The sequence below is a fragment of the Chelonia mydas genome, chromosome 24 (genome assembly GCF_015237465.2).
Source record: "Chelonia mydas isolate rCheMyd1 chromosome 24, rCheMyd1.pri.v2, whole genome shotgun sequence".
Taxonomy (NCBI): domain Eukaryota; kingdom Metazoa; phylum Chordata; order Testudines; family Cheloniidae; genus Chelonia; species Chelonia mydas.
Window position 1 is genome coordinate 10,496,469 of NC_051264.2, and position 23,655 is coordinate 10,520,123.

General features: G+C 50.3%; 2 protein-coding genes across 4 annotated transcripts; both read right to left on the minus strand.

Annotated features, from left to right (window-relative positions):
• Positions 1-1,861: 1,861 nt before the first annotated feature.
• LOC102937661 (intelectin-like protein) lies at positions 1,862-15,295 on the minus strand. 3 transcript variants are annotated; one of them, XM_027828348.3, is made up of 8 exons: positions 15,189-15,294; positions 13,999-14,062; positions 13,387-13,536; positions 10,979-11,226; positions 10,445-10,603; positions 6,260-6,380; positions 4,577-4,680; positions 1,863-2,157 (listed from the first exon to the last, which is right to left on the minus strand). In XM_027828348.3, the coding sequence occupies exons 1-8, from the start codon at positions 15,237-15,239 to the stop codon at positions 2,005-2,007; spliced, it is 1,050 nt and encodes a 349-aa protein (XP_027684149.2). In that variant the 5' UTR covers positions 15,240-15,294; the 3' UTR covers positions 1,863-2,004. The 3 variants fall into 3 exon arrangements, with proteins under 3 accessions (XP_043391392.1, XP_027684149.2, XP_043391391.1); XM_043535457.1 differs by lacking the exon at positions 13,387-13,536 and having other exon boundaries at positions 1,862-2,157; XM_043535456.1 differs by lacking the exons at positions 1,863-2,157; positions 4,577-4,680 and adding an exon at positions 4,925-5,093 and having other exon boundaries at positions 15,189-15,295.
• Positions 15,296-20,137: 4,842 nt separating this feature from the next.
• Positions 20,138-22,266, minus strand: LOC102939959 (interferon-inducible GTPase 5). The gene is made up of 2 exons (XM_043535458.1): positions 22,246-22,266; positions 20,138-21,482 (listed from the first exon to the last, which is right to left on the minus strand). Exons 1-2 carry the CDS (start codon positions 22,264-22,266, stop codon positions 20,244-20,246), a joined length of 1,260 nt encoding a protein of 419 aa, XP_043391393.1. The 3' UTR covers positions 20,138-20,243.
• Between the last annotated feature and the right edge of the window lie 1,389 nt (positions 22,267-23,655).

Here is a 23,655-nt window from a genome sequence, read left to right on the forward strand (position 1 = left end):
TAAGAACCTGATATATGGACTTTGACGTCTCTGTATGTATGTGACTGCTTTACTATTGAACAACACTCTTCCTGTTCTTTCTTTTTTCTTTATAATAAACCTTTAGTTCTAGGTCCTAAAGGATTGGCTGGCAGTGTGGTATTTTGGGTAAGATCCAAACTAACATTGACCTGGTAATGTGACTGGCCCTGTAGGTCAGAAGAACATTTTGTATAGTGAGCAGAGGTTTGAAATAACTTCTCACTGTGCTGGACCCATGTGCTGATAGGAAGCCAGACAACTGGAATGCAATAAAGGGGGCTGTGTGATTTCTTTTTCAGCTTCTTGATAACCAGTGGCGGGGATCAGGAGCACAGTTTGTGATGGTTGGTGAATATAACTACAGTGTTACCCACCAGTTTTGGGAGAATCAGCTCTCCTTTTTGCAGCCTGCCCTGACCTTGGCATTTTCAGTGAGGGCTACCCTAGGCACCCCGGGTCACATCTTCCTTGGTATGTTTTTATAGTCTAGTAACAGTGTATACAATCAGAGGAATTTAACTACTTATTTTGGGAGTTGAAACCTTCTTTTCTCTTCTTGGAGTGTCTGGACTCTGATTGCCTCAGGGGAATCTTCAGGGAATTTAGTTGCCACAATCAAAGAAGCTTCTACTGAGCACCTGTGAAGTGCAGTTTTCCCAAAGGCTTATACTCTGGCCGACTTTGGGCTGATTTTCACCAGGCTGGCAAAAGGCACATCCCTGACCCAAAGACCATCCCAGCTCCACGCCGTGGCGGGCTAGAGCAGTTCAGCTAAAATGTTGTTAGAATGGCATCACGTGGGGAAAACAATGTTCTTGGTCTCACAAACCGCTGAACCATTTGGCTGAAAATAGTAATGATTAAAAAAAAAAATCTGCCATGAGGCAGACAGCTGGCATGGAAAACTCCAGCCCAAAGGGTTGAAGTCTGGCAAAGTTAGATGGAGCTGAGAACAGGGTCTTGTTGTGGGCAGTGTGAGGCAATAATAATTGGGTGCGCAACCAGCCCCACCTATAGCAAGGGGAGGGAGCATAGCCTAGTGGATGGAGCATTGGACTGGGAGACTTTCGGTCTATTCCTGGCTCTGTCAATGGATTGCTGGATGACCTTGAGAAATTACGTCTGTGACAGATGCAGACCTACAAAGACAGGGACTATTAAAGACTTTTGTATCAACTTTATCCGTGTGATCGGTACATGTAGGGGCTGGCTAGTGATTGTATTCCTGGCTCCATGGATGAAATAAAAGTTTTTTCCCAAGGAAACAAAGACATCAGGTGGGTAATTAATACAAATCTCCAACACAGAAACAATGCCAGTAACAAGGCTTGTGAAGTTTGGCCCACCTGGGGAATATCATTGACTGGTCTGACCTGGTTCAAAAGGCATAAGAAAAAAAAAGTAACTATACTGTATAAAAGATCAGCCTGATCAAAGGAGGGTCCAAGAACTGACTTGAATTGGTGACCAGACAGGACCTGTGGCAGGATCTGAAGTACTTAAAAACCTGACATGGTCACCCTGGGGGCAGTGGTGACCACCAGCTGAGCTAGACCTCGGATATGTTGTTTACTGGGTTCAGAGATGTTTGCTCGGAAATGCTTTTGTTGTGAATAAACGGGACTTTGCTTTCTGAAAGCTGGCTGGTCACTGCCTAACCCAGCCATGACCCGGCAGAGAACAGGGCCGCAGATGCTGAACTGACCTCAACTCTGCTGAGCTGATTGTTGTGAATTGCAGCCTCAGGCCCCACTCTGAAGGCAGGGGATGGCAGAATCCAGCCCCGAGAAGAGTGACAGCTCAGAACCTCTCAGCCCTCTCTGTGTCTCAAGGGGAGTAAATCACGCTGAGACCCCAGCCCACTTCACATTCTTTATTTGCATCACAGATGTCTACAGCTGAGGCCATAATTCTCCTCCCAGGGAGCAGCTTCGGCTGGAGCCAAGTAGCGTCCTTCACTGGGTCACGCCAGCCTTTCCGGACTCAGCGGTAGAACAGCAGCACTGCGGATTCAATCATCTCCTTGGATACGCTCCAGTGCTGATGGGTTCCGTAGCCGTTCCAGTCAAAGGCAGGGAAATCGCCGCACTGAACCGGGTTCCCTTCTGGGAAGAACCCTCCTCCACCCACGCAGTGCTGGGGAAAGAACAGGAGTTGCCAGGCAGGAGCTGAGCAGGGGCCCATCCAGCTGCTCTCCTGTCTCCAGGCCAGTGCCAGCTGCTTCAGAGGAAGGTACAAGGAACCCTGCTATAGCCAGTTGGCAAATAATCTGCCCACAGAGAAAGTCACCTCCTGACTCCCTGCAGTCAGAGGTCAGCTAATGGCTTGAAGCATGAAGGTTTAAATCCCTTCCTAACTCTTGGGACCAGAGCCTCCATTGCCCTGACTCTTGTGCAGTCATTTACCCTTGTGCAAAGTGGGTTCAAAGTGCTCCCAGATGCCAGCGTTTGCCACTCCCTTTGTACTGGTGTGAACATTTGCACAAGGGGCAGGGCCAGTTTAGGCCATTGGGTTTTGTTGTTGTTATTTATTATTTGCATTGCAGTGCTGCTTCGGAGTCCCAGTCCTGGGTAGGCTCTCTGGTGCTAGGTGCTGTACAAACACAGAACAAAAACATGGCCCATTCCCCAAGTTGCTCACAATTTATCCCTTACCATTGGAGTTTCGGGGAGACCTGCACTGGGAAGATTGGCAAGGGCCAGAAAGCCTGATGAAAGAATCCCTGCGGGAGGTTCTCTGGCATGTGCTATGCAGAAGGTCAGACTAGGAGATCCATCATACTGACCCTTGTGGCCTTGTATCAGTGGATCTGTGAAGGCACCAGAGAAGGGGCTGCTGGGGAAGGGGCTGCATTGGTGTGTATCACACCCTAGAACAGAAATCAAGTCTTGAGCTGGGGAGGCAGCATGGCCGAGTAGATACAGCACAAGACTGGGACCCCCCTTAAATAACCTTGTGACCCTCTGCAATTCCCTTTTTGGGTCTGGACCCCCAATTTGAGCAATGCTGGTCTCCCCCGTGAAATCTGCATAGTACAGGGTAGAAGCCCACACAAGATCAGCTTTCACGGGGGAGATCAGATTTCACGGTCCATGATGCATTTTTCATGAGCATGAATTTGGTAGGGCCCCAGCTACACCTCCAAGCCCCATGGACCTCTGTGGGTCTGTTGGATCATATTAAAGAAGTTCTATATTAAAATCACAAATGAGTTTGATTCCCCATAGTTTAAATTCCAGGGTATTACTAATTAAGAGGTCTCTTAGTTTTTGGTACTGTTTCTCTCCCTCTATGTGTTAAACTTGCAAGCTGCTAATTGTGTTAGTACATTCTAAGACAGAGTCTGTTCTCAAAGCAATTCTTTGTAACAACAACCACTCACACAGAGAGAGTCTCAAAGCAATACTGTGTAACAACAGAAACAGCACCCAGAGACTCCCCGCCCTTTTGTTGTATTCATCTCGCTTTGTTAACAATTGTGATTAAAATAGAGATAGAGGATGTATGTGGATGGATGCTTGGGTGTGGATAATAACTGAATGATCAGGGAGGTGCCAGCCTAAGAATGCAGTGTCCATCGGCTGAAGAAGGCGTCAAGTGGAAACAACCAGAGGACCCCCGGAGGGCAGACTGGAATCCACCCAACAGCCTCAAGAATGGGAGAACCAAAGAACAAGAAAACATCTGGCAGCACGGAGCCGTCAGGAATGTGACATCTGCTGATTGATTCAGCATCAGCATGATGAAGCAATTCCCATAGACTGGCATAGGAAGAAATGCCTATAAAAATGGACTCTAGAAAGTGAGAACTTTGAGCTCTGATTCTGCAAACCAACTTCCAGGAGCATCAGATGTGCATCTGACCCTGCTCCCTCCTCATGTCCAGGCCACCTGGCCAGTGGCTTGGCATGAGCAACTCTAAGGCTGGTAACTATGATAACAACCTTACAGAACCTGTGTGTGTGTGTCTGTGTCTGTGTGTATGTATGAATGAATGTGTGAATAAATATGAGGTTGAATGGAATGTTATAGCTATAACTAACTGCTTACTATGATTCTTTCTGTATTCACAATAAATGTGGTATTTTGCCTTTTCCCCTTTAATAAGATCCTGCTGGTTTTTAATTTATTGGTATAACAGGTCAGGAGCAGACAGTGAGTGGGTTTGATTCACTCTTGGCTCCCCATGGCAGATGCTTTGGCTGCAGGCCTCCTGCTGGCAGAAATTACACCTGGGAAGACTTCCCAGTGGTGTAAAGTGCCCACAGCAACTTCTGACATCAGTGCTCCTGTGAGCTGTTCCCTCCCAGCAAGTCTCCCCAGAGGAGAGATTTATCATCCACCCCCTTGGCCTGTCCTGGGGGATGATTGCCTCCACGGGTACAGCTGTCCCTGCTGGCACAGGGGGCACAAACTGGACCTACCCTGCGCCAGTGCCGAGCTAAAAGCAGTTCTTGTGCAGCCGGCCAGCTCTGGCAGTGACCCTAGGCAGCCCCAAGGCTGATCAGCTGGGCCTTTGCTCCCCAGCTAACCCCCACGCTGGCCAGATACTCACATGCTCGGTGTTACAGCCAGTGACTTTCACCCCAGCACACAGAGCCATGGCCGCCTTCTCAGCGTTAAACACGCGGAACTGGATGTAGCCGGGGTTGAATTCAGCTGGTGACAGAAAAGGGCAGGTCAGGACCATTGTTTGCTATGGAGAGGCAGAGAGAAGGAACAGTGCGCCAATCTCAGTCAGTCCCCTTCTGTAAGTCCCTGTGTGTGAACTGGGAATGCCTGGGGACTAAGGATCAGGAACTCCAGACCCAGAGATGATCAGGAATTACCAATCTCAGCCGGGCTGGTCACAGCTCTGTCACTTGCAGGGCATCTTTACCTTCCTAAGATGATGTGCAGTTACCATGTAGCATGTTAAAGTGGGGAACACACACCGTGCTCTCTCCTGGGGATTTTCCATTTGCTCTCTCTTGTTTCATTGTTTTCCCCTTCTCTAAATTGGTGATGCTCAGACTGCAGCTTGCCAGCGGCCGGTGGTTCTTTAACGCATCTCCTGTGGCTCTTGGCAGCACCTGATATTAAAACGCTGTGTAATTTAATTATTAACCCATCTGAGTCATTAACCAGTCAGGAGGCTTTTACTGTGTTATTAACCAGTTAAGTTGTCAATTGGCACTACGTTATTAACTTCTTTGCTGTGAGAATAATATATAAATATTTTGCCTGTCATACTGTTGAAATATGAATAGTAGTATAATAAAGGAAACAATGAATTCACACCCCTGTGGCTCTTTTGGGTAATGTTGATCGCTAATTGACTCCTGAATCTGTGAGGTCTGAGTATCACTTCTCTAAAACGAAGATCATCCAGACTGGAACAACAGGCCCAGGGCTTAAATTCAGAGGGAGCTGTCCAGGGCAGAGCCCTGGTAATTATTTTCAACCCCCCTGGAGCTTTTATAGCATGTTGTGGGTGGGGAGATGTGGTGGGGGAGGCTCCGGGAAATACTCCTGGGGCAATTCTGTGGCACTGTGCAAAGCAGAATTTTGCAGAAATTAATGTTTTTTGAGCAAAAATTCCTTTCCCCCACAGAAATGGGCTGCAGTGCTGCTGGCCACCAGTAGGGGCTGCTGGATCCAGCCTAGCCCAGCTGGCACATAGAAGACACTGCCGGGGCAGGGGGAGAGAGCTAGAGGGTTCCCAGCAGCTAAGGGAAGGAGGCAGCGCGCAGGAAACTCTGTGCAAGCCCTGCCTGGGACCCAGCATTAGCTTGTGTCTCCCTTTGGATCCCTGGGCTCTGAGGAGGAGGGGGGCGGGTGCCTGGGCTTGGGGGGCCCTGCAGCTGGGCTCTGAGGGGTAGGGGGTTCATGTATACTGGCTGGGGGGGCATGCGGCTATGCTCTGGGAGGAAGGGGCTTTGACTGTCTGTCCCCCCGGTTGGGCTCTGGGGGACAGGAGGTAGAGAAGCAGGATCTGGGTTGTCATAGGGGTTTCTTTGAGTCTCTACTCGTGGGGGAAATGTTCGTGTTTCTGTATTGTTACAGACATACTTGCTGACAGGTTTTTTGAAATAAATTGCCAAAATAATTGAAACGGGCATGATAAGTAAAATTTGCAGAATTTTAAAATATTGTGTGCGGAATTTTTAATTTTTTGCACAGAATTCCTCCAGGAGTGAGAATTTAAGCCCAGGGCAGGGCTGTGCGGCGGGAGAGGCACGCTCACTGCCAGACTTACTTTGGCCATTTGGAGAGTAATAGTTGGCAGTTTTCTGGGCATCGCCATAGTCGTAGATGACGGGCACGGCGGGGCCATTGTTGGTCTTGCAGACACCAGCGCCGTATTTCACTGGGTATTTCTGGAAGACACAAACACAGTGACAGTGTTTCCCCCAGGAATTGAAATTAGGGATGTGCGTTTCAAATGTATGGGGTGGGGGAGTCAGGGCCGATGAGGGGTGAGACCATGAGGGTGAAGGTGGGCTGTATGGCACCATAGTAAAAACTGACAAAATGTTTCATGACCATTTTATCAGATTTTAATATCGTCACACAAATTAAAGTTGGCTACTCAAGCCTTCTATGAAGCACGACATCTACATCCTTCTTGGTTTCTTGCTATAATTTTGCACAACTCTGTTAATGAACTTCTTGAATGCAATGCATTCATCTTTGGTGGCTTCTATTGTGTCTGGTACTTCCATTCCTTCAGCTGATGTGCTCATTAGTTCATTCACGTGATCAGGCAGAAGGCGAGTTCTTTCAGAACACGAAATTCTATTCAATGATGAAAAAGAATGCTCGACTGTAGCCATTGTGACTAGTAGCAAGAGATGAATTCCTACTTCTTTCAGCCCAGGAAACATAACATAAAGATCGGGTCGAGCCATTAGTGATGATAAAAAAAAAGTTGATGTCAAATCTTCTTTCATTCGTCGTATGATATTCTACTCTGTGTTCAAATTATCTGTTCTGTCCTGAGCACACGGCAGCCCCACTGCTGGTCGTGCCTCACTCCACTCAACTGTCGGTGTTTCATAGGACAGGGATCTGTAAAAGCGACAAAGAGGTTGAGTAGAATCTAGAAGTCGCTGTTGTAGATTTTAAGAATCAAGTCTATGTACTTTTCCAGTTGTCTTAACAAACACTTCTTGTCCTCTTCACTTAAGGATTCAATATAAATGCCTTCATTAGTCAACTTCTGAACTGAAGTCTTTGCTTCTTCCAGTAGTTTTTCAATGGATAGCTCTCTGATTGATCCAAATGTAGCTTCTATTGCTGGACAAAGATCTACTACTGTTGTAGCAAATGCCTGGGTGGCATTGTTTAATGACCCAAGAGGTTTCAACAGTCGACTTACAAGAGAGAGACTGGCAATAGTCTTCTCTGAACGTAGAAGCAAAAGTAATCCACCAACCTCACTACTTAGATCCATCCCATAGAGTATCAGGGTTGGAAGGAACCTCAGGAGGTCCATCTAGTTCAACCCCCTGCTCAAAGCAGGATCAATCCCCAATTTTTTTCCCAGATCCCTAAATGGCCCCCTCAAAGACTGAATTCACAACTCTGGGTTTAGCAGGCCACTGCTCAAACCACTGAGCTATCGCTTCCCCAATCTTGGTAGATACTTTCCAAAGCCAGTAATAATGGCTGGAGTAATTTTAAGACAACAGTCAAGGATTGCTCATGAGAAAGCCAGAGGGTTTTCCCAGGTTGGACTAATTTGAACTTCAGTCCCAGTGTATCTTCTATATTTTCCAAGATATTCAGTCTTTTTGGACTCTTGCTGAAAAAAGAATATAATAAAGACATTAAATGTATAGTTTTTTTTAATGTCTTTTGAAGGGTCTGCAGCTCGTACTAGCGCTACTTGGAGTAGATGGCCTCTGCAGTGTGGACAGGAGAGACTAGGGTTACACCTTTCTCTGAGCAAAGCTTGTGCTCCACCATGTCTTCCAGAGAAGTTTGCAGCTCCATCAAATGCACAAGTAGCCATCTGCTTGGGGTCCAATTGACAAGCATTTAACTCTTCTAAGATGTGGGTTGTCCCAGATGTACCCAATCTGTCTTCTATAACTTGAACATCTAGAAATGCATCTACTGGCCTATGACTGACATCAAGATAACGTACACAATGACTTAATACTTTATGACCATTTGCACTGGTGCGTTCATCAGCCATGTATGCAATTTTTTTGAATGTGGTGAGAGAGTTCTTCACTTTTTCAGCTGTTGAGTCTTTCACTGTTGTACAACATGCATCTAGCCAGTCTGTTGAGTTTCTTGCAGAAAGATAGTGAGCATTTGCTGGTCTTGTTCAGAACCAGTGTTCAACTTCAGGATGAACAAGTGACAATGCACTTAACATTGACCTCCAGTTTGCAATGTGTGGTATCTCTTGCCTAAATAGAAAGTATGATGCCATGGCCATGTTTTTCACATGAACTGTGTTGTGTCTCCAACATTCTTAAAAGTCTCATTAACACTCACCGGTGTTGTCCTTGGTCAGTTGAGACTCAGAATTCAGAGGTGCTTTCACATGAGTTCACCTCCCAGGTTGGGGGCAAGAAGGCACCTTGCTCGTTCCTCCAGCTGCTCACTGTTCGCTCTGGCCATGGCCACTGTTGTTCGTTGTGCCACCGTTCGCTCCATCGCTCTGTTGCCAATGGCCCTGCACCATCACCTTCTGCTGCCACCTGCCACTGTGACCTCTGCGAGTTGGTCTCTTGAGGTTCCACCCAGCTCTCAGTGAATTCAGCTGAGCTCTCAGTGGGGGAACCTCTCTGCTAGAGCAGACTGGGCCATCTCTTCCACAGAAACACTGTCCCACAGCAGGTCTAAGCACTTAGACCTGATTCTCAGTGATTTCAGCTGTAGTGATCACTTAACAGAACAAAAGACTCTCTATGGAGCCTAATCAGCTCTGTCTTTAAACAGTGGAGAGGGGAAGATCAAACAGTACTTGTGACTCAGGCAGACCATCAAGCAAAACACCTGTCCCCACCCTCTCTCTTGATGCCCTCAATCGGCAGAGGCTAAGTACAGTTCTACTGCCCTTTACTCAGACAATAAGAATAACAACATTTCTTTACCCCCTGCATTCAAGTCATTTGTAACCCAACCCCAGCCAAAATCTATCACCTGGGCAACACAGCTCTATTTGCTGGATACCTGGGTAGGTTAAGTGTGAATGTAAATACAATCTGGTCCGGAAGCCTTTCTGCCCAGCTCATCACTAGCTGTCAGGGAGAGCTCATTTAGACTTTGTTTACAAATCATAATTTGAAATTATTAGGTTGGCCAACATCACCAAAATGAATGCACTGACATGGTCATAAAAACAACAGCTGTATAAGGAAGCTAGTCTATGTTCATACATTTCAAATCTATTATACTTTTTCAGATACACGTATTTTATCATACACTGTATATGCTTTTAAAATGTGTATTAATGTTTCAATTTCAATTCACATTTCCAAACAATCACTAAATTGGCAACACTGCATGTAACTAGTTCACAAAACTGGGGGCGGGGTGGGGGGTGTTGGGGAAATTCAGGAGGGGTAAACACCCCCATAGCGGTGGTGTAGGGAAATCCCTGCTCAGTGAGCATCCAGTGTTAGTTTCCATCCCTGTGTCAGGGCAGCTCCAGCACAGACAAGGCAGCCTTGACTGACACATGCTCGTTGGGTGATTTGTTCTGTCACGGCTGCTGCTGCTCACATGGACCAGCCCTGGGGCACAGCAGTGATCCCAGCAGTGGGCAGGGAAATCTGGCATGTCAAGGTGCCATTTGGGGTGGATTTATCGCAGCCTGTTTGGGGCAGGGACTGTTGTTCTGTTCTGGGTCCATGCAGCACCTAGCACAGTGGGGCCCCGGTCTCTGGGGAGTCTACTAGGGGCTGGCACAATGTGGGCAGTAAGTGATAATAGGTGAGAATCACCATTTGTCAAGCCCCATTGCCCACCACCCTGGCACTGAGGAAATACCACTGCTAGGACGCCTGAACCCCAAAGGGCTCAAGGTTGGGTCGAGGGCTTGGTCTAGCACCAGAGCACCTGTGTTCACTGGCCCCCCATCTCCAGGGTGTGAGGTGAGGTCAGTCTCCGTGGACCGTTCAGCCTCTCTGCTGTGTCTGTCAGCACGTCAGTGCCAAGGGGGTGGCGGGTTTGAGACGTGAACACCAGCAGTTGTCTGAGACCAGCCAGCTCATCTCACACCAAGGTCACAGTCAGATTCCAAAGGCCTGTGTCGAGGGGAAGGATCCTTGTCCCATTATCAGCCCCTAGTCCCCCAGCATGGAGTGCTTATAGAGTGTTGAGGGTTTGCCCACCCCAGCTCCTCCATCTACACTGGGGCCAGCAGAGCCACCCAGCCCCTCCTGCACACGCCCCTTCAAAGCCCCCAGCCCAGCACCATCACCTGGTAGAGTCTGAAGAGGTTTCCCCCCTCTGAGGACAGGAAGCCAGTCTCAGTGTGGTACCTCAGGATGGAGCTGTTCTTCCATTCTTTCAGGGGCGTCTTGTTGGTTACATGCCACACGGACAGGTCCTGGGATTGCAGATCGTAATAACCGGGGTTCTGAAAAGTGAGGACCCAGTTGAAACCTCTCAACCCTGGTACTTACCCAGACCCCCATGACCGGGGCACACCACCAGCTGTGGTATATTTATTGTGACACCCGCCCTGTGAGGCAAAGAAGCACCTTCCCCCATTGTACGGGGGAGAACTGAGGCACAGAGACTAGGTGACTTGCCCTAGGTCACACAGGGAGCCTGTGGCAGGGCAGGGGATGGAGCCCAGGGCTACCAAGCCTTATGCTAGTGCCTTGACCACTGGGCCATCCCTCCATATAACCCCCATGCCTGTGTCCCCCACCTCCCCATGTGCATTCAACCACTAACACACCCTCTCTCCCCAGCAGGGAGCTATTGGTCATGGAGAAGGGGATCCCACCTTATAGTCATCACTGGTGGAGCCCACCGCGGAGCCAAAGGTGTTGTAATTGGCCCAGTTGCCCTCTCCCTCTGGGTAGTTGATGTTGCTCCCCTGCTGGCTGGACCAGCGATCGCCCGTGGTGCACTTGCCATAGGCGTTGTTCTCGTGCACGCTGGCCACCAGGGTCCAGCCGCCCCCCTTGGTGGTCATGTCGCAGAAGGTCTGGTAGGTCTCGCCGTTCTCGGTGCGCAGGGCGTAAATCCCATCTGCAGGGAGCGGGGTGGGAAGGGGGAGCACCGAGCTGGTCAGCCAGGGCCGGGGAAAGGCCCCCTCGGAGCCAGCCATTAAATGGGAAACATGCCCAGGTGAGGAGCTTCTAGTGCACTGCAGCAGGACGCAAACCCGGAGTCACTGGAGCAGGACGTGCCCCTGCACCCGGGAGCAGAGCGGCCCGATTCCCAGGGGCACTAAAGCCCCCTTGGCAGCGGGAAGTGAATGCAAATTAAAGGGACTCCAAAAGCACAGGGTGATGGGGCCTGAGCCTTTCCACACACGAGCTGTAGCACTTTCATGATACCGGTGTAGTTACAGCGCTACAACTCCTTAGTGTGGACACAATTTATACTGGCTTAAAGGGGGTTTATACTGGGCTAGGGGAAGGGAAATAGCCTATCCATGTCTAAGGCATCTTTCTCCCAGTATAACTGTGTTCACACTGGGCCAGGATTGGTATCAATATATCAGGAAAAACCATCCCCCGGCCTGACACAGTGACACCGGGACAGATGCCATGCGCAGACCAGGCCTAAGTGTAACTGAGAATCAGGCCCGGGGGAAATTTGTACTAAGGAAAGGCCCCAGGCCTCATTCAGAGCCCCCTGCCCCTCCTGCTGTCCGTGTCCCCACGCTATGTCCCTCCTTTGGGCCTGAGCCTGCCGTGACTCGATCTGGGGGCTGCACGATGGGTGGAACTGAGCCAGGCAAAGAATCTGCCTCCCACTGGCTACCCTCGGACTGTCAAAGGGGCTGAGCACCCGCCCTGGCCTGGACGTCACCTGGCGCTGGAGGGGCTCAGCCCCAAAAGCAGCCTCTGGCCTCCTGTCGGAGTCCTGCACGCCCTTCCTCCAGCTGAGACTCACACCACGGTCCATGGGGGAGGGGAGGGGAGGTTTTCAGAGGCACACGCTGGGCAATGGGAGTTGGGTGCCTCTGTGCCACTTGTGCCTCTGAAATTCTCTGCCAGGGGAGACCAGCTGGACCCCGATAAGGCAGCAGGAGCCCCGACAAGCTTTTCTCTGCCAGCAGCTGCTGTGCATGGCAGGGGCCTAAGCAGCAGGGCGCTGGCAGAGAGCTGAGGTCTCGTGTCACTCGTTTGCATTGTAAAAATCACCAGCGGGGCGAAGACAGCCTGGCACCCACCCCAGCAGGAACAGGAACACTGGCCGGATCCATTTCAAAGGCTTATTGGGCTATAAAGTGAAGTTTCCTTCACCTGAGGAGACAAGGAAAAGCAGAACCTGGGACTCGTGGGGATCCTGACTAAGAAGTAGCCAACCACTGCTGGGAAAGGAAGTTTGGTCGGGAAACACCTGGAACAAACCTTGTGAAGTTACGTCTTTGCCATTAGAAAGTGTAGTTTTACTTTTGTTTGTTGGGAGCCCTTTCTGTCTGGAGCCCTTCTACGGGAATTCATTTAAAACCTCTCTCGCTTTACTCCAGTCAACTGGTTTGACTGTTTATCTAACCCGGCCCCGTGCTTTGACTGAACTGAGGTGCTTGTTAGCTCCAGTCAAGATAGTTCCTGTCCTGTGCAGTGCTAGGGGCCATGCACTGCGGAGAGACGTCTCCTCAGAGCTCAGGGGCCGGAGTTTACTGAGTTACCGGCTAGGCGAGGTTTAGGCTGGGAGAGCCCTGAGGAGTTTGCTGGCAAGGCAGACAGGCTAGAGCAGGAGGGAGCTGTCAGCTGCAACTGGGGCTGGCAGGGCTAGCGGAGTGTCTCACAGCCAGCCCTGGTAATGCGGTTCCCCACTGTGCCCACAGGCAGACAGGTGCTCCTGCTCCCAGCACAGAGCAGCGCGGGTGCATCTGAACTGACTGGACCCAGCTGTGGCCTTTACACTGGGTCTGGAGCAGGCACCCAACAGAGGCAAAGCAGCTTCTGCAGGTCTGGGGATGTCGCCTCTGTTAAGGAAAAGTTAGCACATGTGACTCCATTTTGGTTTGGGGCCCACCATTGTTTAAATGCCAGCACATCATACACCAGGAGGAGTAATCCTTAGATACTGAATCCATGTAATTCGTAGCACTTGTGTGCGTGTCCTACCAGGTGTAATTCGTAGCACTTGTGTGCGTGTCCTATCAGGTGTAATTCGTAGCACTTGTGAGCGTGTCCTACCAGGTATAATTTGTGACACCTCCGCACTCACCTCCAGCCTCGTCCCAGGTGGCTTTAATTTCCTTGCAGCTGCAGGGCAGGCTCTGGTAGCTCTGGCCACTCTGGGAGCAGGACGTGTCTTTCCAGTTGTCCAGCAGGTCACGGATGGCGAGTTTCAGTTCAGCAGCACCCACGCTCTTGGCTGCACAGGGGGTGACTTGGGGTTAGTTAGGAGTTTTCTCTCTTACAATGTATGGGGCCAGAACGGCTTCAGAGCGAAACATTTTATACTTAGATTGTCAGCCATTAGGGGCTGTTCTGGGTTTGTACAGCGCCTGGCACCACAGGGGCCTGGTCCAGGACTGGGGCACCTAGGCATAACCGTAACACAGAGTAATAAAAGTAATACCTTTTATGTGCCCTCCTCTGCCAACCTGGGCTCCAGGATATGGACAGAAGAAATTCACTGGAGCAGGTTCCTTGTGAGCTAGGGGTGGACGGAGGCTGCCTGCCAGTTAGGGTCGTTATTGTCTCAATTGTGTATTAGCAAAGGCTTCCCTGTAGCAACCCCGCCCAGCTCTTTCCCTGCACGTATCATCCGAGAGGCAGGGTCAGAGTTTGGGAGAATTATTTCCCAGAAGAGGAAAACTAAACAGCCACTTACAGCAAGGCGCCACCCTGGTCACTGAGATGAGGAGCAGCAGGAGAGCGAGTTGCTTCATTGTTGACTTTGCAGCGGGGGAAACAGTAAATCATCTGGTTAACAGCCAGGCTGGTGCTAGTTAGTGTCACAGAACAGAGGGCGGGGGTGGCTCCTCCCCAAATCTCCTGCTCCCAGGGCTGTGGGCAATGTTGGCTCTCTGCATAACCTGCCCATGGCACTAACACCCTGCAGCCGTTGAGTTCAATGGGGTTTTGCCAGTTTTCATCTTCAGAACCCACTGAGGGCTCAGCGATGGCTCAGTGATGGGCTTGTGGGGTGGGAAGCTCAGGGGAGCCGTACTGCGAGGGGAGCACCGGGGGAGTGCTTCACGGGGCGCCGGGAGGAATCCAAGTCTCATCATGTGCACAGAGCAAGCCCTGACCCTGCACTCCCTCTGCTAACTGAGCCTCGCATCGCCCCTGTAGGGTGGACAGGTCTCATTATATCATTTTGCAGATGGGAAAACTGAGGCAGATAGAGCCTGACCTGAAGCCTATTGAAGTCAATGGAATGCCTCACACTGGCTCCAGTCAGCACTGGGATCAGGTCCAGAGAAGGGAAGCGAGGGGATCAGTACCCAAGTCCCATCTCAGACCTTTTTCTAGGAGTCTCTCCCTTTGCTTTGCAGCAGAACCGGCACCAGCACATTTCACTCATGCTGTGGAAGCTGCATGCACACAGCCCGGCCACACCGTCATGAGCCCAGCCAAAGGGCCCTGCCGCACAGCTACCCAGTGCGAGAGGGGGGCTTGTTAAGGCTCAGATCAGGAGGGTTCAATTCCCCTTTCTATCACTCTCTCCTCAGGCAGGTGATGGGCTCTCTCTGGGCTCAGCTCCCCAGCTGTAAAATGGGTGAGAACTGTCCCTTCTTCACTGGGTGCTCTGAGGATAAGTCCACTGAGGCTCATGTGTGCTGGGGAGCCAGACGGAGCCATGCTGATGCTGTGTAATAATAATGCCCAGCGCTGTTCATGAGTGGATCTCAGAACACTTTACAGAGCAGCTCAGGAGCATTATCCTCATTTTACAGATGTAGAGAAACCAACAACGTCTTGGGCTTTTTAAAGCTACTATTTGTCGTGTTGATATATCGCAACTACTGCTATGTGACATCACTGAGGAACATACTAAGGGGAAGGCCCAGGACTCACCTGGTCCCTCGTTCCAGTGTCGCTGAGGCGTCTAACTGCAGATTTCAGCATCAGAAGCTTCTGACCAGAGAGACAGAGCTATTCCTCTGATGCACCAATCGCAAATCTAATATTTATACAGAGTGAAGCCACTCAATAAAAGCAAACACAACTTACAAATACCAGAACTCTCCAGCCACGTAGGCAGAAGCTGGGCAGAGGGTTTCCAGCAAAAACACTAAACAGGGTCAGATCTAGTTCATGTTTTAGGTACCTTAATGTATTGCCCTTCAAAACAGCCTCTTCCAGTCCAGCCAGGAAACTCCGGGTTGATGCACTAGTACGTGACAGGCCTGACATTACCGCATTATTACTGATTATTTGCATACTGTGGCTGAGTGTTGATTCAGGTGGTGGAGTTGAATGCTCCTGATGAAGCCAAGAAGGAAGCTGGAGCTCTGTAGATCCTCCACGGCTATAATAACAAGGCAGGTGAAAGCAGTAACTTTGCTATTTAGGTTTCATTTAAACAGTGTCTCTGCCCTTTGTCATAGCTCTGGAACAGTCCCTGTAAGGACTCCTTCAGTGCATCAGACTCACTTTAGGGACACACTCTCACTAGGGGAAGCCACTTGGCTTCACCGCCACCTTAGGCCGAACCTCGGAGCATCCCTCTGTTACACCGTGAGCTCCGTTCCGCGAGTCCGCCTGAGTTGAACACCTGAGAGAGACTTGAACACCCAAAGGAAGCACTGCACCCCCACCTTCAGCATGTGCAGTGACTCTCAGCCAGCATGGTGAAAGCAGCGGGGTTTATTAGCTGTCTGGAACATAGCATGGCAAGTCCTTGGTTAGCCAGAGAACAGAGAGTTACAGCCCGGTCCATCTGGGTCAGCCCAAAGCACAGAGCCCTCGGACCCCACTTCAGTCCCAGTGCAGGAGCATCTCTTGCTTCTAGCAGCCCACCCTTAACATCCCCATTGGGCCCCTCTTCTATACTTTGTTTTTGTTTCTGGCAGTAGTGCAAGTAGGGTGATACTCTCCAGTACTCAGTACTGGCAAGAGATTTTTAGGGGGTACGGGGTACCGGAAAGACTTGGGGCTCCAGGGGTGGGGCTGCACTCTGCTCCTTAAAGGAGCAGAATGCGGCTAGAGAGGGCATTCATTCTTTATACGGCTTTAACAGCACAATGCATATGCTAACAAACTTAAACAATGGCTTACCTTTAGCTGACCTTAATTTTCTATGGAATTTGAAGAAAGTTTAACAGCCCCACCTGTTTTCTGTGTTAATCAGTGTGAACCTGAAAAAATGACATGCTTCTAAGAGAAAAGAATCAGTCCACACTTACTGAAAAAAAAATCCTTCCAGTTGGTGTTCAGACAAGTGCTACAAGACACATACATAACCTCATGAGCAGAGGGCAGAGAGGAGACCCTCCCACATTATGACCAGCAAATAATAATAATAATAATAATTAATAAAATCTCAAAGAGGCAGAGGGTCACAGATTTGCAAACTTAAAAGCCTGTGTTATGCTTTAAACCACCTCAGCACATACCAGGTTTATGAACATTAAAAAGTTAACTGCAAAGGAACATGGCAGCCCATTAACCTGACCAAAGGTGCAGTCACACCTGAACAGCTAAAAATTAACTTCGCCCTTTTAAGCCAAATGGAGTCATGCCACTGGCTCCATCTCTGTTGTAACATAACAGAAAACAAAACTCGAGTGGGGCTGGTGCTGGCACATAGGCTCTCAGATACGTGGTGTGATTTTTCAGAATCTCTTTTGGGAATAGTCATGTAGGTGAAATAGCTGGTACTTATGATTATGTTATTTCTATGCATGTATATTCATCTTGGTATCTGAAGTTATGAATATTAGCGATGTTTACTATGTGTTTGCTCTTGTGGTAACGCCCACAAGGTATTTAGCCAGCACATGAAGGGACAAGTCAAGTTGAATGGCCCATTAAGGAACACTTAGCTCACGATGGACCCTGGAAAATGCTTGTCTACACTTAATGGACTTTTTGTGAATGTTCTAACTAGAATATGGGAGGGGGTGATGGACATGTAACTTGCCCATGTGACTCCAAACACCATCTTTCACAGTGAGAACAGATTTCCCTTTACTTGGCACTTGGCAGAAACTATAAGGCCCTGGCCTGGAAACGTATCCAGTTTGCCTCTTTCCTGCTCTGGCTTCTTTCCTGCTCCAGCCTCTGGACTATGAACATATACTAATGGGGGCATTCTAACCAAGGGACTGAGGACTTTAAGGTAGTCTGGAGCCTTCATATCTCCTTGATCCTTTGCAGAAGGATTTATGAGTTGGACATGGTACAGAGACTGTTCTAGCCTGATTGATTGCTGATTTCTCCCTTGCAATGGACAAAGATCAGATATCTGCTGACTTTCTCACATGAGTCAGCAGCCTTTGATACCTGCGGTATAAGCAACATAGCCCTTGCTTGAGTGGTTTTGTTCTTTCCTCTCCAACTGTCAAAGCCTATTCCCATTGAACTCAATAGCAAAACTCCTTCTGATCTCAATGGGAACAGGATTTGGCCCCAAGAGATCAGAGAATGTGATTTTGATCAATTGCTTATCTGTCCAGAGACAGTTCTCATGCATGTTCTGCCAGGCTGATTTTGATTGCCCCTCCTGTATGTCATGCTGAGGAAAATGATAAAACACTGTGGGCTGTCGTACTATCACGCTGCACATGGCACACACAGTTCTATGCCTCTTTCCCATCAAACCCAGAGGGCGCGGCGTCTTTGCTTTCCTCGCGCCTGGCGGAGAGCAAGACTTAGATAAAGGCAAGCTGGCAGACGCTTAGTCTGGACATAAGGGAGGCACTGATAGTGTGTTACGGGAAAGTGGGGTGACTGTCCTTCCTTCTTTCATTTAAGAAGTTTTCAATTTGGGTTGCTGCTGGGTCCTCAATGACTCCTGGAAGTACAGGTAGGACCAGGGGCCCAAAGCATCATTTTACAACTGCATCTGTTTAAGAGATACAGTTGTAAAATTTTCGACAGGTAAAGGGGGTGTCGGAGGGGATGGGGAGAGCATGGGGGCAGGGCGGGGAGGAGTCACATGGAGGGTCACATGGGGAGGTCACGTGCCCTCCCTTGTGTCCCTCCCGTGAGTGCAATACCAGCAAGAAATGATTTCTACTTGCACCACTGGTTCCTGGGCAAACATTGTCACCTGACCTCACCTCCTTAGCCCTTTGTTCTCCAGATGGTCACACCTGGCTGGCTTCTTGTGGAGGGTGGGCCATCTATGGTTTTTAATTACTAGGTTCCAGATGTCTGGGCAATTGGAGTGGCCATTGTCTTCTTGGACTCTCAATGGGCTTGGGGCCCCAGGCTCCAAACAGCTAGACATCAGTCACGCCTGTATCACTGGGTCTCTGCAAAGAGCAAACAACCTTTTCCCACTACCTAGTTAGCCATGCACCACATAGGGGAAACTGAGGCACACATAATATTAATACAAAATATTATGGACCATTCCCACACCATCACATACTTGATATTCAGAAATGACTCCGGCCACTAAGAACAATCAGAAGAATTTATTTAATTTGTCATTTTTCATCTTTCAGTTTGAATGGTTCACTTTTGTACAGCGCGTGTTATCCCCAGATCAGAAGTGCTGTGCTTTCCAAAAGTAATCAGCATCATTATCCCAATTTACAGAGAAAAACTGAGGCACAAAGACTGGAAGGGACTCGCCCGTGGTCACCCAGCAGGTCAGTGGTAGAGTTGGGATTGGAACCTAGACCCCCTAGCTTCCACTCCCCACAGGATCACACAGCCTCCTCTTTGCCGTACAAGACCCTTTCTGCTCCAGTCCCCACTGTCCACTCACCAGCATCCCTTAGTCCCATGTGTCTCAATGTGTGGGTTGTGTCAGTGCCCCATTGTGACAGAAAATGCCAGTGTTCACACCCTACAGACTATTGGAAGAGTGTCAGTACAAGGTATGCCTTGTGAAGTATCATTTAAAACCTGATAACTTGCTGATCAGTAATGTCATGGCAAAATGCACGTGGCAGCATTATATGTAAAGTTATGGACGTAATCTGAAATCATGAGTGAAGTGTGTTTCCCAGATTAGTCCGGGGAGCAGCTAAACAATTCCTCAGAGACAAAGGGCAAACTGACGCCTCAGCCATCTGTCAACAAGGCTGACGGACATACCTTCTAAGTGGCCATTCTTTGGCGAGGAAGTGGGCAGGGACAAAAATCTGCGTAGCGTAGCGAAGAAACAGTATGAAAGTTTCTTTCTCCACCAGCCTGCCTATCGCCTTGCTCCCAGCTGGAAATGCTTCTCAAAGGGGGGGCAGGACTATAAAAAGAAGGGGCAGGCACCCCAAGACACCCCTCTTCTCTCTCCCTGTCTGTCTCTGGCATCATATCTAAGAAGACAAAGGAGAACAGCTGTTGGACTCCAGAGGAGAGCTCCTGACCTGAGAGTTTGGTCAGTAATCTGCTGGAGCATGTGGCGAGAAACTTTGCTTGAATCTAATACAGTTTGGTAAATTAAACACTAGTAAGTGTTTTATCTTTATTTTTCTTGTAACCATTTCTAACTTTTGTGCCTCACTGCTTGTACTCACTTAAAATCTGTCTCTGGTTTTCTTCTAATGGCGCTCCTCACAGCTTTAAACTATGTATGTACAATGGAGTTCTTCCCAGTTTACACCAGAGTTCCTCCTGGTTTACAATGGAGTGTTTACAACAGAGTTATGCCCATTTTACAATTAGGTGTTTACTTATAGTGGCGATACCCCAGTTTATGACAACATATTTACAATGGATTTACGGTTTGCACCAGTGTCAGTGAGAGGAGAACCAGATCTGATATTTGAGGTTTAAAAAGCAAAGTAACAACTGCAACAGAATCTTTAGAAATTCATTGCTGTATTTCTATCCAGCTAGGGAATGAAATTCTGACTTTTGGTAGGAAGCTCAGGGGATTTCCTGGGGATGTCGGGGTCCTGTCTCCACTTCCCCCCATAGAAGGTGTCTTGATCTTTCTCTCTCCTCCTCTCTGGCTCATTGCTCAGCATCCACCTCGAAGGCTTTGATCAGCACCCTCTGGACACTGGCAGTCACCTCATCCATGAAACTCCTCAGCATCTTGTAAGTGGTGGCAAAAGACAGTGCTCCAGATGCCATGGAGCCCAGCACAGGGACAGAGCGCAGCACCTCCTTGGATAGCTTTGGCACCTTGCCACCTGCCTGAATCAGCAGTTGCACCACCAGGCTGCTGGAGATCTCCTTGGCCAGTGGTGCCTTGATAACAGCCTTCATCTGTCCCACCGGCTGCCCCACCTCTGCCGCCAGCTTCTCCAGAGAGTCGTCGTCCAGGCCGAAGCTCTTGCAGTAACCTTGCAGGGTCCTGGCGAGGACGTCCACATCGCAGGAGATCAGGAGCCCTGGGATGGGCGTGGCGTGGACACCGCAGGCCACAGTGGAGACCAGCCACATCTGCTTCAGCATGGCAGCCTTCTTCTTCTCCAGGATGTGCAGGGAGATGTTGGGCAGGGCCATCAGGAAGGCATGCCGCTTGTGGTGGCTCAACTCCCTCTCCAGCGTCTCCCCCAGGAGGTGGAAGTCGTACTTGCTGAGATCAAAGGCTGAGAGGAGGAAGACCTGGGGTGAGCGGATGCCTTGGGCCTGCAGACCCTCCAGGCAGTTCTGCCGGATCTCCTGCAGCACCCCCACCTCACTGTAGCTGGATGGCCGGCGCCTGAGGGAGGAATCCAGGTCCACGTCCACCTTGGAGCGGACAAAGTAGAAGCTCTTGTCCATGGCCTGGATGTGGCGGGCCAGAGCAGCGTGGCTGGCGGTGAAGCGCTGCGAGGCGATGATGAAGAAGATGTCGTAGCGTGAGAAGCCGACCTGTTCCAGGTAGGCGTCGGGATGGAAATCGGGTGTGCCGATCCCTGGCAGGTCCCAGATAGTCACGTTGGGGTACCGGGGATGCTGGTATGGAGTCGGCTCCCTGGTGGTCTCCACCACACCGGTGCAGGCGGCACCTGCATCCTCATCACCGAGGCCCCGCAGGGCGTTGATGAAGGACGACTTTCCGGAGCCGGTCTCACCCGTGATGCCCACGTCCAGCTGGATGCTCTCCAGCGACTCCAGCATCTCCTGCAGCCTGGAGGCCACTCCGGCGAGGTTCCCTTCCTCAAAGGCAGCTTTAAGGGCCTCCAGCTCCTCCCTCGACAGCTTGATGATGCCCTCACTGCTCTGTGAGGCCATGTCAGCTCCAGCAAGCTGCTGCAGCCCCTGCCTTACAGAGGGAAAGGCCAGTTCTTGTGTGAGTTCCTGGGAATGCTGAACCGCTGAAACCCTCGTCTAGGTCTTTGGCTCTGGGCAGCTCCTCCCAGAGACCCAGCCCCATCCCAGCCTCCATCTTCTCTGGCCCAGCCAATGGCACCCCTCTGATCTCCCAGAAATCCAGCTCCCCCTCAGCTGAGATTCCCACCCAGGCCTCCATCTCCTCCGGCCTGGGCTATCACAGCTCCTCCCTCTTCCTCGCTTCCAGACCTCCGCTCAGCGGGGATCCCCCCTCCCAGCCTCCATCTCCTCTGGCTTCCAAGAACGTCAGATGCCAGCATGGGCTGGCTTGGGGGAAGGGCGTGGGCTTGAAGCAAGGGCAGAAGTGAAGCCATTTCTGCTGCACCAAAGGGTCATGTGAAGTAATGAGCAAGGAGGAACTTTTCACCAAGGCCAGTGCCACAGAATGGGGCAGAGCCATCAAGGAGGAAGTTGGTGACTCCCAGTGGGGCTGAGAGAAGATGGAAACTGAGGCTCGGACTGAGCGAGGATCCCTTACTCTGACAGTTACATTATCAAAGGTGAAAGTCCCACCCTGATCTAACCACTAGACCTCACTCCCCTCCCAGAGCCGTACATCGAACCCAGGTGTCCTCACTCCCAGCCACTCAGTTCCCTCACCCACCTGCCCTCCCAAGGGAGCTCTGGGTGCAGAAATGGTTCTGGCGAGGGTTGTTTAATACACCAGCAGGGAACAGGCTTCCTCCCGCACCTTAGGGCAAGTTACTCCCATTCACACTGGGCCGGCTTCTGTCCCCAGCTCTGCCTGAGGGTCCCCCAACGTCTTAGCCCCAGGGGTGTCTGCCACAGAATATGATCACATCTTATAGCCACATGCTGATTGGCTGACTGTGCCTTCTTATGTGATGTCAGGGGCTGTGGTGCCACCAGACTCATCACTGATTTGCATAAAGGGTAACCCTTCGCCCATTCGACGTAAAATGGGTATCCCTCCGCCCAATATGTGCATAAGACAGGGCAGAGCAGGGGAGGTACAAACAAAACAGTTAGTGACTCTTCTCCTTCAAACCATAACGCTGCACTTAAATCGTCCATTTCACCTGAGCGTCTGCAAGCTCTTAATGAGCCTTAATTAACTAACCACGGAGTTAGAAGTGAAATTAAAAGTGACCTGCAAAACAGGGTTTGTGCCCCACGGGACTTGTTTCCTGCAAAGGGGACCCACTTCAAGGCTCCTTTCCCCTGCCAGAGCATTTGCAAAGAGGCCTTGGTGTAACTGGGAATCAGGCCCTGGATGGTGAAAAGATGCCTGGCAGCGCCCAGGAGCCACAGCCGTGGAACAGGACCCCATGGAGCTAGGCGCTGTACATTAGTTATTAGGTGTATTACTGTAGCACCCAGGAGCCCTGGCCATTGACCAAGCCTCCTCCTGCTGGCATAGGGTGTGTCTACATTGAAGCACTTGAGCAGTGCAGCTGTGCGACTGTAGCATTTGAAGTGTACACATGGGTGGCGGGTATAATAGGTTAGGGGAGTTTTTGCTTTATTATGCCACATGCAGGTTCCGGGGTGGCTGAGGAGGCAGTATCTGCTATTCAGTTTCCTGGGTTCATCAGTCATCTCCCTGGACTCCAGAGAGATTACTGCTGAGCCCCAGAAGCTGAGTAACACATACCAACTCCACAGCTGCCCCAGAACCTGTATGAGGCATCTCAAAGCTTCTTCAGACAAGAGTGAGAGGCTTTTCCTGCAGCGGCTTGCGCTCTGGGGAGGGGAGGTGTGGCACGGCTGTGGCTGGCCCAGGGCAGCTCCAGGCAGGTGGGCGGGGGTCCTCGGGGCACCTCTGGGCAGTGTGGGGGAGGCTCAGGGCTCCGGCTGCGGGGGAGGGCCCCGGGCGGAAGGGACAGAGCCGGGGGCTAGCCTCCCCTAAGGGGGGCTCCACTGGCCACCCATGAGTGTACACAAGCCCTTAGTTGGCACAGACATTGTGTGTTCAGGCTGGCGATCTACTTACCTCCCTAATCCTGTTTTACAGGCCTCCCCCACGTTAATTGCTCACGTCAAGTCTGGCCTACAGTCCAATGCCTTTTCTTTTCTTTTCTTTTCTTTTCTTTTCTTTTCTTTTCTCTTCTTTTCTTTTCTTTTCTTTATTAGCGTTTCT